This window comes from Mixophyes fleayi, chromosome 6, assembly GCF_038048845.1.
Source record: "Mixophyes fleayi isolate aMixFle1 chromosome 6, aMixFle1.hap1, whole genome shotgun sequence".
Taxonomy (NCBI): domain Eukaryota; kingdom Metazoa; phylum Chordata; class Amphibia; order Anura; family Limnodynastidae; genus Mixophyes; species Mixophyes fleayi.
Genome location: NC_134407.1, coordinates 16,293,388 through 16,307,755, shown reverse-complemented (window position 1 = coordinate 16,307,755; position 14,368 = coordinate 16,293,388). Strand labels below are relative to the sequence as shown.

Sequence of the window (14,368 nt, the reverse complement as noted above, 5' to 3'; positions counted from 1 at the left end):
TCTTGGTTGAGGTTTTGGTGCTCTGGTAAAAGACAGAACATTGGTACGAACACCCCTAAGATATTTCTTCACTCATCCTTATTCCATATAGCTTCTAAATATCAATTTATTACCACCTATGTTCAGTCCTCCAGAACTGCATCTAAATACAATTATAATACCATTGCTCTGAGACACATGGGGGAATAATTTTACGAAGAGCAAATTGGCCACTGTGACAAGGGAAGTCTGCGACTCACGATGACCATAGCATTTAGAATTCTGTTACCTAAATATACATATAGAAAGCAGGGTTTTATAGTAACTTTTGCAGGGCTTCACCTTACAGATCACATCCTAAAAAGATAGGTACAGGAATTAATATAATGAATGCATATATATCCACACCTCTTCTGTCCTTATTACATATGGTATTCTTTCTCCATTAATCTTGTCAGTGTGCAAAGTCCAAAGGAAGGTTTATAAACACAGTTTGCATTATAAGACATAATAATGATCACACCTAGAATATGAATGGACCAAAACTTATTTTAGCCTTAGATGAATAAACATTTAAAAGGCTGCTGCTACAATATGCCGGTAAATGTGGTGATCACGTATTAGACTGTGAAGTATATGGGCAGATTGGGGTCTCAATAACTGATCGCGAGGAAAGTGCTTGAAACATCTCCACAGTGGACCATGTCTGGGGACCCTGACGCTCTCTCCCATTAAGAAAGGTCTTTGGAAAGTTTATTTTCTGGGATTTCCTACAGCAGCTCTTCAGACTGCTTGTAACCGTTTAACAACCAAAGTAAAGACAGCATCTCCTAATTAATCATTATATTTCCACGTCTGTAGTTATATCTTCTGTATTGAGTTCCACGGATTGTGTGAGATGAACCAAAGTTTAGAGAACTCACGTAAAACAACCGGTCCATAAGACAAGTGCAGCTTTGGGCTGGGCCCTGCTGTAGGTACGAGGAGCAGGTTGGGTGAATTTTGAGTGAGCAGCAGTTTGTACATACAGAGCGGTGAAGGCGGTCCTGTGGAGCAGGTGTCTATAGGTTTGTGGAGCAGTGCAGGAATCAGAGTTGAGTTTATGGGACGAGATTATTGAAATGACGTGAAGAGGGTAGATTCTCAAAAGCGTTTATTGTCGTAGGAATGGGTACAGGCTTACGGGGGAGAAGCAAGTTTCTAGGCCCACTCCAAACGCTAGAACTTTACACACATTATGATACCTGTAATTAGAACAGTCCCAATGTTCCACTCATGATTTCTTTAAGCCACGGATATGGAGAAACATAAGAGTTAATTAGGGCTAGTGCGGAATATAACAGAGCTCAAGGGTAATAAAAAGGACTGCAAGAGATCCCTGGGAGGGTGACAAGTGAAACCACTTCAGTAGAAGCGCAGTCTCTCAACTCATCAAAGTCTAATGCCATCATTTAAACATTAATGGCTGATATTACGTACCTGGTGTTGAGCATTCCACCCGATCCTGCTCCAGCAATGTCAGGTCATTCCTGCCGGCAGTGTGTTGACCACGGACAATGTGCTGCCTGTACGTAAAGCACTAGTGTCCCGCATCAGACATAAAGGCCTCTCCTCTCACCATGGCGAGTGGACTTCTGTCACACAAGCAGCATGATGCCCATCTACACACTGGCAGCAGCGTGAGATCACCACCAGACATCAGGGGACATTCCGGAATCCCAGATTCTGCATTAACGACCACATTCTGGAACTCCAGCCCAAACTGAACACACAGGGAGGGCGCGATACCATAATAAGAGCAAACAAACTTTTTAAAAAGGCGTAAAACAGTTTACTGTATACAACAGAACAACAAATCAAAATAAAACCTCTCCTTGTTACAATTTACAATAATACAGATCAGATCAATTTCTCTTTGTAAAGAAAACAATTCAGTCTCACTTTCTAGTAACTAAGAATACGGGGACCGGTCTTAATCTTAGAAAATCTTCTGAAAGGTTGAGCCCTGGGTTTAGCATGGTAACATTTTCTGGCACAAAAAAAAAAAGCAAAATACTGTATTAAAAATAAATCACGCTCCTAAGAGTGTAACAAGTTTTCACTAAACTAAAATTACGGTCATCACAGGTTTGCTGGTAAACATGAGATATCAGTAGGGTTGTCCAAATTTCAGCATAATATTTGCAACAATATAGAGTTATGTTGTATTATTCCCCTTTAAAGGCACAAACCACACAGTGGCAACTATTCACTTTAATGGTTAGAGGTAAAAGACATTGTCCAATGGCAGAGAGATCCTTTCTTTCCTAAGTCTGCAGAAACTCTGCCTGTACGCGTGCCACTTTCCGTGGCTCCTTAATGTGTGTCTTCGGGCACTGCATCTCGCACCAGCTGATCGGTGTCATGCTCACCCCTGGGAAAGAAGACAAATGCACATATGAATAATGCAGTGATATATTCGATCATACATAATGTAAGAGAGAGACTGCATACACACCGTGCACTATGATACACATCGAGATCAGCCCTACTCACCAGCGTCACTGTGCGCAACGACCACCCCCAGCTCATTCTCTGCCGTTGTCAACAGGTAATTGGATTGGATGTCTCCCAAAGATATCTTATACGTTCCAGTTCAGGAAACTAGATCTCCAGTAACCAACGCAGTAACTCATATCGACAAATAAGAGATTACCTTCGACAGTCCAATGCAGAGGTGCCCAAACTCAGTCCTCAAGAGCTAACAGTTCATGTTTTAAGGATTTCTTTAATCATGTCCGGTTGAATTAATCTATTTTTTTTGGTCAGTAATTATCTCACCTGTTCTTAAGACAGAAATCCTGAAAACATGACCTGTTAATAGCTCGAGGACTAGGATTGAGCACCTGTGTTCTGATGCACGGTGGAACAATGAAAACAAATGTCTGTTCTGGTTGCTATGGGTTACTGCACTGTGCAAGTTTGCACCCGTGTTAGTAAATATCCCCATTGTATTTTGCACGCTTAAACCTCGTACACAAGGCATTAATTATAAGCCTTTATAGAACGTTCTTAAAGCCTATTAAATGTGCTTTGCCTACACCAAAAAAAAAAAAGTATATAGACACCTTCTAAAAATTGTTCACCTCACCCTGTGTCAATCTTTGAGTTGCCCGCAGTGTTCTAGCATTGTTACGGCGATGAGTAAATCCAATGTTTTGTCTGCCATTAGCGCACAGTGCTTTTGAACACCACTGGTTAGGACGGCAGAGACAATTTAATTTCTGCCATCCGAGGGAGTCTGTCCACGCCTCTTACAAAAATCTCAATAAAAGCAGTTTTACAGAGATCTATTGGAAAGAGCTCATGGATCCATCAGCTTGCAGTAGTACCGAGTGTCAGAGGGGGGAGTCATACATGTGTTCGACAGTTACATCAGCAACATTAATATGGTCGACACCATAATATAGACAGGGTTGTAAAGTCGACAACTGAAATGTAGATAGGATTATTAGGTCGACAATAATATCCCTAACCAAACAATGCTGTAAACTTTTTGAATGTCAGCCAAATGAATGTCTAGCCATGGACCGCAAACCGTCAGAGGGGACCACTCAAATTACTATGTGGAAAAATAGGCAGGGCATGTCAAAATAATGAAATTAAAGCGTAAAGTGCAGATAAACAAGTTCAGGAACGGATAGATGCCACGTGTTCTATTTATAGTGATGCATTTTGAAAACAGTAATGCTTTTTTTTTTTTGCAAGACCTTACAAAGGGTGCACACAAAACACTCAGGATCACATCAGACAGGCCCAGGATGGATTTTTAGACACAGATAAAGAACCCACACAATAGTTTCTTACATTACCACTGTCTAGCACAATGCAACATTTACATTTAACTTAGATGCATTGAATGCAGAAAACTCATATTTCCTAATAATTACATATCGCTATTGTTAATTCATCTTGTACGAAACAAAAGGATACGACTTTCGCTATAACAATGTCTCCAGGTCGAAAACTTTTGTATACTTCAACCTAAAAAAAAAAAAAAGGAAGAAATTAAAATCACAATGTAAAACAAACCTTTACTTACCATAAAACTCAACTAAGGAAAAAAACAAACAAACCTTATAAATCACATCAAAGTATAGTTCATTTAAAAGGTGAATAATGACTCTTCCCATCACTCTTAATGGCACTTTTCTAAGTAACCTCAAGGCTCTCCAGGTGTTGTGAAACTACAAGTCCCAGCATACCCTGCCAGCTATCGGCTGGCTATCTATAGGCAGAGCATGCTGGGGCTTGTAGTGTTTACAACACCTGGAGAGCCACAGGTTGGCCAAGAGTATGTTTACCAATACCTCCAACTGCTGCCTCTATTGTGCTAACTGCGATAGAAGTCTCAAGACCTTCGTAGCTGGCTAATGTTACCCGGATAGCCAGAACCAATGGTCTTCAGTGAGCCACACAGTATGGATGTTGCATTGTCACCCTGTGCAGCAAATCTAAATGGCATCTGCAGCCAAGTTTGGGACTCAGACTTTCCGCTTGCTCTCAATAACCAAATGACAGGGGGACAAATACCAATTGCAGGGAATATTGTAGGTGACAATGTCTATTTTGGCAAAATATTATCCAAACATGCTAAATAAACCTATTATTGAAGTTAATTCATTTAAGTTCAGTGATCCTCTAACTTATCCTCAGGCCTCTCCAGTGGTGCATGGATAGTGGATCTCCCCCACAGGTGGATAAATCACAGCATTAACCAACGTGACACATTCACCTGTGCACCTGCCAGAGCTTAAACAAGCACCAATGGAGATTTATAAAAATAAATCAAATAAAAATAAAATAAAAAACAAAAAAAAGTGTTTGGGAAAGGTGCAAAATTTGGAACACATTTACAGGGAAATATGAAACTATAAATCTGATGCACACGAAGAAAAACCATCATGCAAACTGTTGCATTATAGGGGAATTGCAACTTGCAATTGCAAACCTATATAAAAGCATATCTATCTCAGTATCTCACCAATCATGTCAAGGGATAAATTAATCCATTAAAATATTTGTGGCGTATTTGTCTATACGTGCGTCATGGATTGTCCTAATGTAAACCAGGCCTGTTAATGACATAATCGTGCCCGTTCATAGAAGTCACAGTTGTTGGTAAAAACGTCACAAATGTGCAAACATAAAAGCATCAGGTAATTTACAAAAATACCCATCATTCCACTATAGCAACAATACATTCTATAGGTGCCCTCAGAGGTGCCTGAGAATCTGTGTGTTAGTCCATTACCTTATCCTTCTCCGTGGCTCTGATATCTTCTTTCCTGCACGCGGCATAAAGATACATTAGTTGTATGTACATAGATTTATACACACCTACCACTGCACGGAGAGCATACATAGATTACAGACCAAGGAGTAGATTTACTTCTTAAAAAAAAGAAAGAAAAGTGGAGGTGTTGCCCATAGTAACCAATCAGATTCCAGCTTTTATCTGGTACATTCTAGAAAATAATAGCTGAAATCTGATTGGTTGCTATGGGCAACACCTCAATTTTTTTCCTTTTTGATCAATCTATCCCTAAGCATGTATAAGAATTTGAGTTTAGCCCCCACAATAACGGACAGCACTGTGTAAAGGCAATGTGGTAGTGACATCTAAAAGGGCCATTTCCATTTCTCAGATGTCCTGGGTTAGTGTGTAGATTCCTGTATTTAACCAATAAAGATAGGATATTCTTTGAAAATCTCATTAGTGCATCCTCTACACCTGTCTAATACTACATGTATTCATGCACAATAGTTGCAGGTACAGCATCTCCAAACACATTAATGTACAGATTATACCCAAGCACATTAAAAGGACAGCACATAACTAAAAACATATGACTACTTATACTGTGTTAAAGCTGTACAGTTTCTCTATATTCACATTATATATGCTAGTATGAAGCCAATCATCTTCTCTGCAGCTATGAATATTCATGAATGTGAACATCCCACGTACTGGCAGGGAGCATGCTCAGTGTGCCCCCGAGAAACACCCTGTGACATCATGAAACCGCCAGCTTTCAATATGTCTTCTCTGAACGATCACATGAGCTCAATGTCACAGGACCGCCTGCCAGACCAGACAATTTAAATAGTACATCTTACATTTAGGACACAGAGGACGAGCCACAGTTGGGTTGAGATAATTTGCATGTGTTTTGATATTTTTACATTTTAGCAGTTGAGATATTGTCAATTCATATAGTTTGTTGGTTTGGGGTTGTACGATTATATTATTTACTACGCGATATATGCATGCCAGGTACACTTTAAGGCAAAGGATGACAACAAAATATTCGGAGCACAGAAATAACAGTAATAAAGCCTTACCTGATTGTACCTCGAAATGTGTTTTTCAGCGGCGTTGAGCTAATGTACATTATCTGGACTTTAGCAAATCTTGAGTTTATGCTCGTAACCTATATTTGAGATCAGATGAGAAAATATACAGTACAATGAACCGCCTATTCGCCATGGTGACAGACTTAGATATTTTCACCGAAAAGCTCAGGACACTTGGTTTCCCCCTTCCATTTAGTCCACTAAACGACATTGTTAACTGAGGACTAATAAGGGATCCTTGATCCCTATTAAGACGATATACATACACAGTTTAATTTTCAAAACAGATTATAGAAAACAGGCATAGCCTGTCCTATTTTCATCTAACAGATGCTTGTATGCCCAGAATCAAAAGGTCTTCCAATCAAGCATATACAGCACGACCTTTAAAGGGCAACTCTGCTCAAAAGATTAGGTTGCTTAATTAAAATACTTTTGCTGGATATTACAACTTAACTTCATTATTCCTGAAATAGGACATTGAAAACTGAGAAACACACAGCTGCTGCCGCACGGCAGTCTGAATAGGTCAACCTCCTCAGCAGCATCTGTAGCCATGGAAACAGTCAGCTATTCTGACTACCAAATGATGGCAACACTGTTTCTCGGTTTTCAACAGGCAAATTCGGGCAGACATTGGAGAATCAGGCATTATCACAGTATGTTTTAATATACAACAGAAGTATTTCAATTAGGTAGAACAATCTGTTAATAGACATAATTCATGTGCCATTGGTATGAGTTATAAAGTGAATTCTAGCCTAAAATGTCAGAGATATTCTGGATAATAGGGGAAGGGAATTCTCCAGACAAACTAATAATTACCCTCAGCTCCTGTAAACTGTGGGATACTATGTATAGTTAACCAGCATGTCAATCCAGTGCTTTAGCTCTGCCATTTTATTTTTTATTTATTTTTTGGCCAATACATTAATTGAGCATCAGTATAACACTATACTAATCATCCTTAAGCTAGCGACACGGTACAATCTAGTAACTAGACATAAATTCAGAACGGCTGGACCTGTAAGCAATTTGGGCAAACACGGGTATTGAAATTGCACGGATCCATGCGTGCATGACCAGACTGTACTGTGCATTGGCTGTTTTATTTTCCCCTCCACTTTTGGGTCAGCCAGTGACCCAATACATCCAGTAGGGTATTAATCGGCTAACTCAATGTACCATTTGTCAATCAGTTAGTGTAAGAGGCACACACACACACGTGAGTTCACGAGTGACCAATCTGCTTATGTTTTTTGTATCTAGTCATTCTGCTCATTTACATATCAATCAGATCTGTGGCCAATTTGTTCACACATATGAAAGACTGATTGCACAGATCAAGTTGTCTTTCCACAAAGTGCTCCTTTAATTCTTCCAGGTCAGTGGGGATTATCAGTCAGATAGCTTTTCTGCACAGTCATCATCATCACCACCATTTATTTATATAGCACCACTGATTCCGCAGCGCTGTACAGAGAACTCACTCATATCAGTCCCTGCCCCATTGGAGCTTACAATCTAAATTCCCTAACATACACACACACACACACACAGACAGAGAGAGTGACTAGGGTCAATTTTTTTTTTTATAGCAGCCAATTATCCTACCAGTATGTTTTTGGAGTGTGGGAGGAAACCGGAGCACCCGGAGGAAACCCACGCAAATACGGGGAGAACATACAAACTCCACACAGATAAGACCATGGTCGGGAATTGGACTCATGACCCCAGCGCTGTGAGGCAGAAGTGCTAATCACTTAGCCACCGTGCTGCCCAAGTCAGCCACGCTCCTTTTATGATCTTACAGAACAATAGTTTTGGGGGCCAAAACATTGCAATGTCAGACCACTTTGGCTGACAATAACAAAACTTTGTATGCATTTGGCCAGTCGGATTTAGGGTATAATTCTGAGACAAGGCAGCGAGAATGTTTGAAATCAATCAAATTTCTCACTCTGATGTCAGTGCAGCGAAAAAGATCAAAACCAGATTTATTTGGGGGAACAAAGTCTACAGAAAAAACCTAATTCAGGTTACGATGAAATACCCCTTATTCACAGTACTTATATTGCCAGCGTGACATTTACTTGTACTTGAAAATATTCACAGTAGAAATATTTGAATAGGGTTTGCGGAGGACTTGATAAAGCTGGGATCAAGACAGTTTATGAAAATAAATAAAACCATTAATGCCTCACCTTACAGGTGACAATAGCCCCAACATCAGGTACAAGGTGAGATTCTGTGTCTCGCACTACAGAAATCATTGGCATCTAGAGAAAGAACAGGAAGTAAATTGAATGAATTATTAACAGTTCTCAAATGAACAGAATTATAAAGGAGATCACGATGACCATTATTATGTAGAACCACCGGCCCATGGAATAGTTCTTACCAAACCATTGTCACTTTTCTTAACAACATGTCCGGAAAGTGAGGCAAAGATGTAACCGTGTTTGCAGTAAGTTCCATAGCCTGGTGCACAATCCTCCAGACTGCACAGTCTCTCCCCTAGGGATAGTAAGGGAATAATCACATATTATGCACACAGAGATTTAGTCAACACACCAAAATACAGTATACTTATGACAAATTTGAGTAGATCATATCTCCCCTCGGTCTTGCCCTTTGAAGGCCGTCACTTCTGTTACCCTGGCCCATTTGTTCATAAGTGTTTTTAATTTGGGTAGATTTCAGCTAGGTCTTACCATTATTATCTATAACCTGCAGGCAAATGCAACAGAGAGAGGTATGTACCCATGTTATACAAATTAATTGTTCGTGTAGGTAACCATCTTACTGAGGTCACCTTATCACGGTAGCCAAGCATTCACAATTTCATCAAAACGTGCACTAAGAGCCTCATGTTTATATCATATTATTACATGTATAGCAATACTGCAAATTCTAGTACGCAAACATTTCTAATTGTGGTTAGTATACAGTCTTATAGCATCCTAAGCACTGCTTTTAAAGTAACACTGAATGCCTAACACAAACTATGCAAAAATCACCTGAATAATATTAATCTGCCTGGTTCTAGAGTAGTGCAAAGCTATCAGGGTGAATGGAGTTTAACAAATAAACCTATAGAGTGAATGGTAACAACAAGCAGCCTCAATATACTGGAATCTTTATATGCATGGTATACATTATACAGGTTTATTACTACAAGTCCCAGAATGCACCCCAGGCAGTGCAAGGCACAATAATACAGTAACTCCATATGTATCGGCTGCACAGACACTTAGGACCTATGCCAGGCATATGTATGGGCAGCACACCCACACACTCAGGACCCATGCCAGGCATATGTATGGGCAGCGCAGACACTCAGGACCCATGCCAGGGATATGTATGGGCAGCACAGACACTCAGGACTCATGCCAGGGATATGTATGGGCAGCACAGACACTCAGGACCCATGCCAGATGTATGTTTGGGCAGCACAGACACTCAGGACCCATGCCAGGTGTATGTATGGGCAGCACACACACACTCAGGACCCATGCCAGGTGTATGTATGGGCAGCACAGACACTCAGGACCCATGCCAGGCATATGTATGGACAGCACAGACACTCAGGACCCATGCCAGGCGTATGTATGGGCAGCACAGACACTCAGGACCCATGCCAGGGATATGTATGGGCAGCACAGACACTCAGGACCCATGCCAGGGATATGTATGGGCAGCACAGACACTCAGGACCCATGCCAGATGTATGTTTGGGCAGCACAGTCACTCAGGACCCATGCCAGGGATATGTATGGGCAGCACACACACACACTCAGGACCCATGCCAGATGTGTTTATGGGCAGCACAGACACTCAGGACCCATGCCAGATGTGTGTATGGGCAGCACAGACACTCAGGACCCATGCCAGATGTGTGTATGGGCAGCACAGACACTCAGGACCCATGCCAGGCGTATGTATGGGTAGCACAGACACTCAGGACCCATGCCAGGGATATGTATGGGCAGCACAGACACTCAGGACCCATGCCAGGGATATGTATGGGCAGCACAGACACTCAGGACCCATATGGGCAGCACAGACACTCAGGACCCATGCCAGGGATATGTATGGGCAGCACAGACACTCAGGACCCATGCCAGGGATATGTATGGGCAGCACAGACACTCAGGACCCATGCCAGGGATATGTATGGGCAGCACAGACACTCAGAACCCATGCCAGGGATATGTATGGGCAGCACAGACACTCAGGACCCATGCCAGGGATATGTATGGGCAGCACAGACACTCAGGACCCATGCCAGGGATATGTATGGGCAGCACAGACACTCAGGACCCATGCCAGGGATATGTATGGGCAGCACAGACACTCAGGACCCATGCTAGGGATATGTATGGGCAGCACAGACACTCAGGACCCATGCCAGGCATATGTATGGGCAGCACAGACACTCAGGACCCATGCCAGGGATATTTATGGGCAGCACAGACACTCAGGACCCATGCCAGGGATATGTATGGGCAGCACAGACACTCAGGACCCATGCTAGGGATATGTATGGGCAGCACAGACACTCAGGACCCATGCCAGGCATATGTATGGGCAGCACAGACACTCAGGACCCATGCCAGGGATATGTATGGGCAGCACAGACACTCAGGACCCATACCAGGTGTATGTATGGGCAGCACACACACTCAGGACCCATGCCAGGGATATGTATGGGCAGCACAGACACTCAGGACCCATGCCAGGCTTATTGCCAGCACCGTACTCACCTGGAACACAAAACCTCACCGGAGCCATGATCACCATGTGAGGATTCTGCCAACCGCGCTACAATTGGCCGATGCCGTATCACGTGAGTCCAACATGCCTGGTAACTATTGGATCATTGACTAGCCAACAAGCGTGTAGTGCGGGAGCCCGCAGCCGCCATCTTTGACTAGGGCATGGGATTCTGAATATGATAGACAAGGACATTCCCCACATTTAGTGATTTGTAACTGGAAAATCTTCAGTACAGACCAACTGCTCAGTAAAATGTCTGTTTTTCTGCATGTTAATTGTTCATTTTACAATCTATTATTATCAGTTAATGTCTATGAAAGAAAAGTATTTAAAATGCAAAGCATACATTAGGCTCACATTCAGTAAATATGATCTGATGAGGTATTGTAGTGCTCTGCAACAATAGTGTCTTTTTCTTTTTATTTATTAATAAAAAGTGCAATGTCTTGGCAAGACTCTTTATCTAAACATTGGTTGCCAAGGCATTGTACCTATTATTTTTGTATGAATAAGGTGTTCCCTCTGCTCATAGAGGCAGCATTGTAGGATTGCAAAATTTTTGCAATCGTACAATGCAAGTGGAACTGTTACTATAAAGGCTATTGTGAAAAATGCAAATAAGGCTTGCAGTCTTTGTTTAGCCATATACTTAAGCTAAGTACACAATGCAGAAAATTTCTCACGATGCAATGACTTTACACAATTTTACACAATTTACCTTCAGATCTGTGCTCATGTGCTGTGATCTGTCATAACCATCTGCTAAAAAACATTGTGACTCTTTAAATTCTACGGAGATCTGCCTACACTGCTGGTCATGAGTACGTACACACTGCAGGATTTGTTCAATATCGTTACATTGTTTATAGGGATTTTAAGTCTGGTTATATAATCAAATGAAAAGATACAATGGGCAGCACGGTGGCTTAGTGGTTAGCACTTCTGCCTTACAGCACTGGGGTCATGAGTTCAATTCCCGGCCGTGACCTTATCTGTGAGGAGTTTGTATGTTCTTCCTGTGTTTGCGTGGGTTTCCTCCAGGTGCTCCGGTTTCCTCCCACACTCCAAAAACATACTGTAAGCCCCAATAAGGGGCAGGGACTGATGCGAGTTCTCTGTACAGCGCTACAGAATCAGTGGCACTATATAAATAACCGATGATGATGATACAATGTGCTTTGGCACGATAAAACATGATTGTGATTAGACCTAACAGACGTTTATCGCGTGATCAGCACGATAATCGAGTAGAAAACCTGTCGTGTGTACCCAGCTTTATTGTAATATTACTATAAAATTCAGTGAATGCTAATTAAATAAATTGTGAAGTGAGCACTGATGTCCTTATAATTATTTAATTTTTTTTGGGTACCACTCCAGTTTTGACAAGTAAGGTTAAGAGATAGTTTAAATAAAGAATAAAAACAAAGACAAAATTATTAAAACGTTTTATTCTGTTGCTATTATTTTCATTGTGTACCAATTGTCACAGTCATGGCAAGTTCCAGGTAAGAACCACTTGGCTGGTTGTAGGTATCAGAGACACAGCACGTCCGGCCAAACCGCTTAGTACTTAAAGGATTGGTAGTGATGTTCAAGCTGAAGTCAAAGCATTATAGAAAGCAGAATAATGAGGAATGAAGTCGAAGGATTTGAGAAGGCAGGAAAGTGATGTACAGTCAAACAAAACAAAGCTTCAAAGCACGAAGCAGAGAAATCCAAAACAAAACTTTGCTCCTGCAAAGGTGTGGTAGAACTTATAGATGTTATAAAGACTACAAATAGGTGAGATAAATTATTCTGATTGTTTTGATTGACTTAACCTATTCACTGAAGGGCTAATTGCAGAGTTTTCAGTATGTTGAATGCTGATTAAAGGAATTGAGGGAAGGTGTTTGTAGTTGTCATTGTGAATCTGACAGCTGTCATCTGGAGCTAGTGTTGTGAATCCTCAGTGATGGTTTTGTGACAGCTGTCATCTGGAGCTAGTGTTGTGAATCCTCAAAGTAATTGTTTTCTGACATCGGTCGGGAGCATTACTGATATAGCCAGGGAGCCCAGCTTTAGTGAAACCTGTCTTCTTTGTCTTGTAGATGGAAGGTAATTTTCTCCATGTCAGCAATGAACCAGATATATGATTTTAGAGAAAAGACGCAGGGGACCTCGTGCGTTTCCATAATTTGGCCACCAAGCAGCCACCAGGACATGCGAGGCCAGGTTTGCAAAGTGGGTATCGAGATCTTGTATAGGACACCAGAGGAGGAAAGACCAAGGATCCTTCCTGATAGGGCACTGGAGGAGGGAGGACAGGAGGTTAGTTACTTTATCCCAGAAGGAGGATATGACAGGGCACGACCAACAAATATTATGTAAGAAGGTGCCTCTAGTCAGATACATTTTAGCAAGTCTATCAGGCGTAAGATACCATCTATAGTAGATCTTGTATGCATTCTCCTTAATTAATGTATCTATGGAGCCTGAGGCTACGTTCAATGTGATGGTCTCCAGCTGGCCTTCTCAGGGGGAGGGGGGAACAAGTCCCTCTCATGACTGTTCCTAGGATCCAGTAACTCGTCTAGAAGTAAGTTATACAGTGAAGAGATCATGCCTCTCCGTAACAGGAAGGAGAGACAGAGGGTTTTAAATGAGATCGGAGGCGGTGGGTCACCCGACAGGAGAGAGTGGAGAAAATGCTTCATCTGTAGGTATTGATAAAGAGGCGGCCTTAAGTCTGGGTATTTGGAGCAGAGGGCACCATAAGTCATGAGCCTCCCCCGGTCCAGAAGGTCCCCAGCGAATCGGACCCCTGAAGCGGCTAATTCCGAGGAGAAAGATCAGAGCGTACCAGGAGGGATTATGCCACATGCCACAAGGGCATGATGGACAGAGGATTTGGGGGTCTTGCAGGTCTCTCAGGTCTTAGCAGCAAACAGTAAGATAGGGAAGCACTTAATCAGGGCAGCCCAGAAGGTTTTAGGTAGACCCCAGATGCTAGACAGGTCTAGTAGAGAGAGGTAAGCGGCTTTCTATATCAGCCCATGCTGATATAGGAGGAGCAAGAGGTTACAACAGCAGTAAGGTGGGCCGCCCAATAGTAAGCCTTGAGGTCAGGGAATCCACTACCCCTCCGGTTTGTGGGTTTCTTGAGCAATCCTAGTCGGATCCTAGGGGTCTACCCAACCAGACAAACTTAACTAAGTGTCACTGCATAGTA

General features: G+C 42.0%; 1 protein-coding gene across 1 annotated transcript; it reads right to left on the bottom strand.

Moving 5' to 3' along the window:
* Positions 1 to 2,217: 2,217 nt before the first annotated feature.
* Positions 2,218 to 11,218, bottom strand: EXOSC1 (exosome component 1). The gene is made up of 8 exons (XM_075215918.1): positions 11,142 to 11,218; positions 8,777 to 8,892; positions 8,580 to 8,654; positions 6,364 to 6,452; positions 5,273 to 5,306; positions 3,952 to 4,002; positions 2,515 to 2,599; positions 2,218 to 2,392 (listed from the first exon to the last, which is right to left on the bottom strand). The coding sequence occupies exons 1-8, from the start codon at positions 11,176 to 11,178 to the stop codon at positions 2,286 to 2,288; spliced, it is 594 nt and encodes a 197-aa protein (XP_075072019.1). The 5' UTR covers positions 11,179 to 11,218; the 3' UTR covers positions 2,218 to 2,285.
* Between the last annotated feature and the right edge of the window lie 3,150 nt (positions 11,219 to 14,368).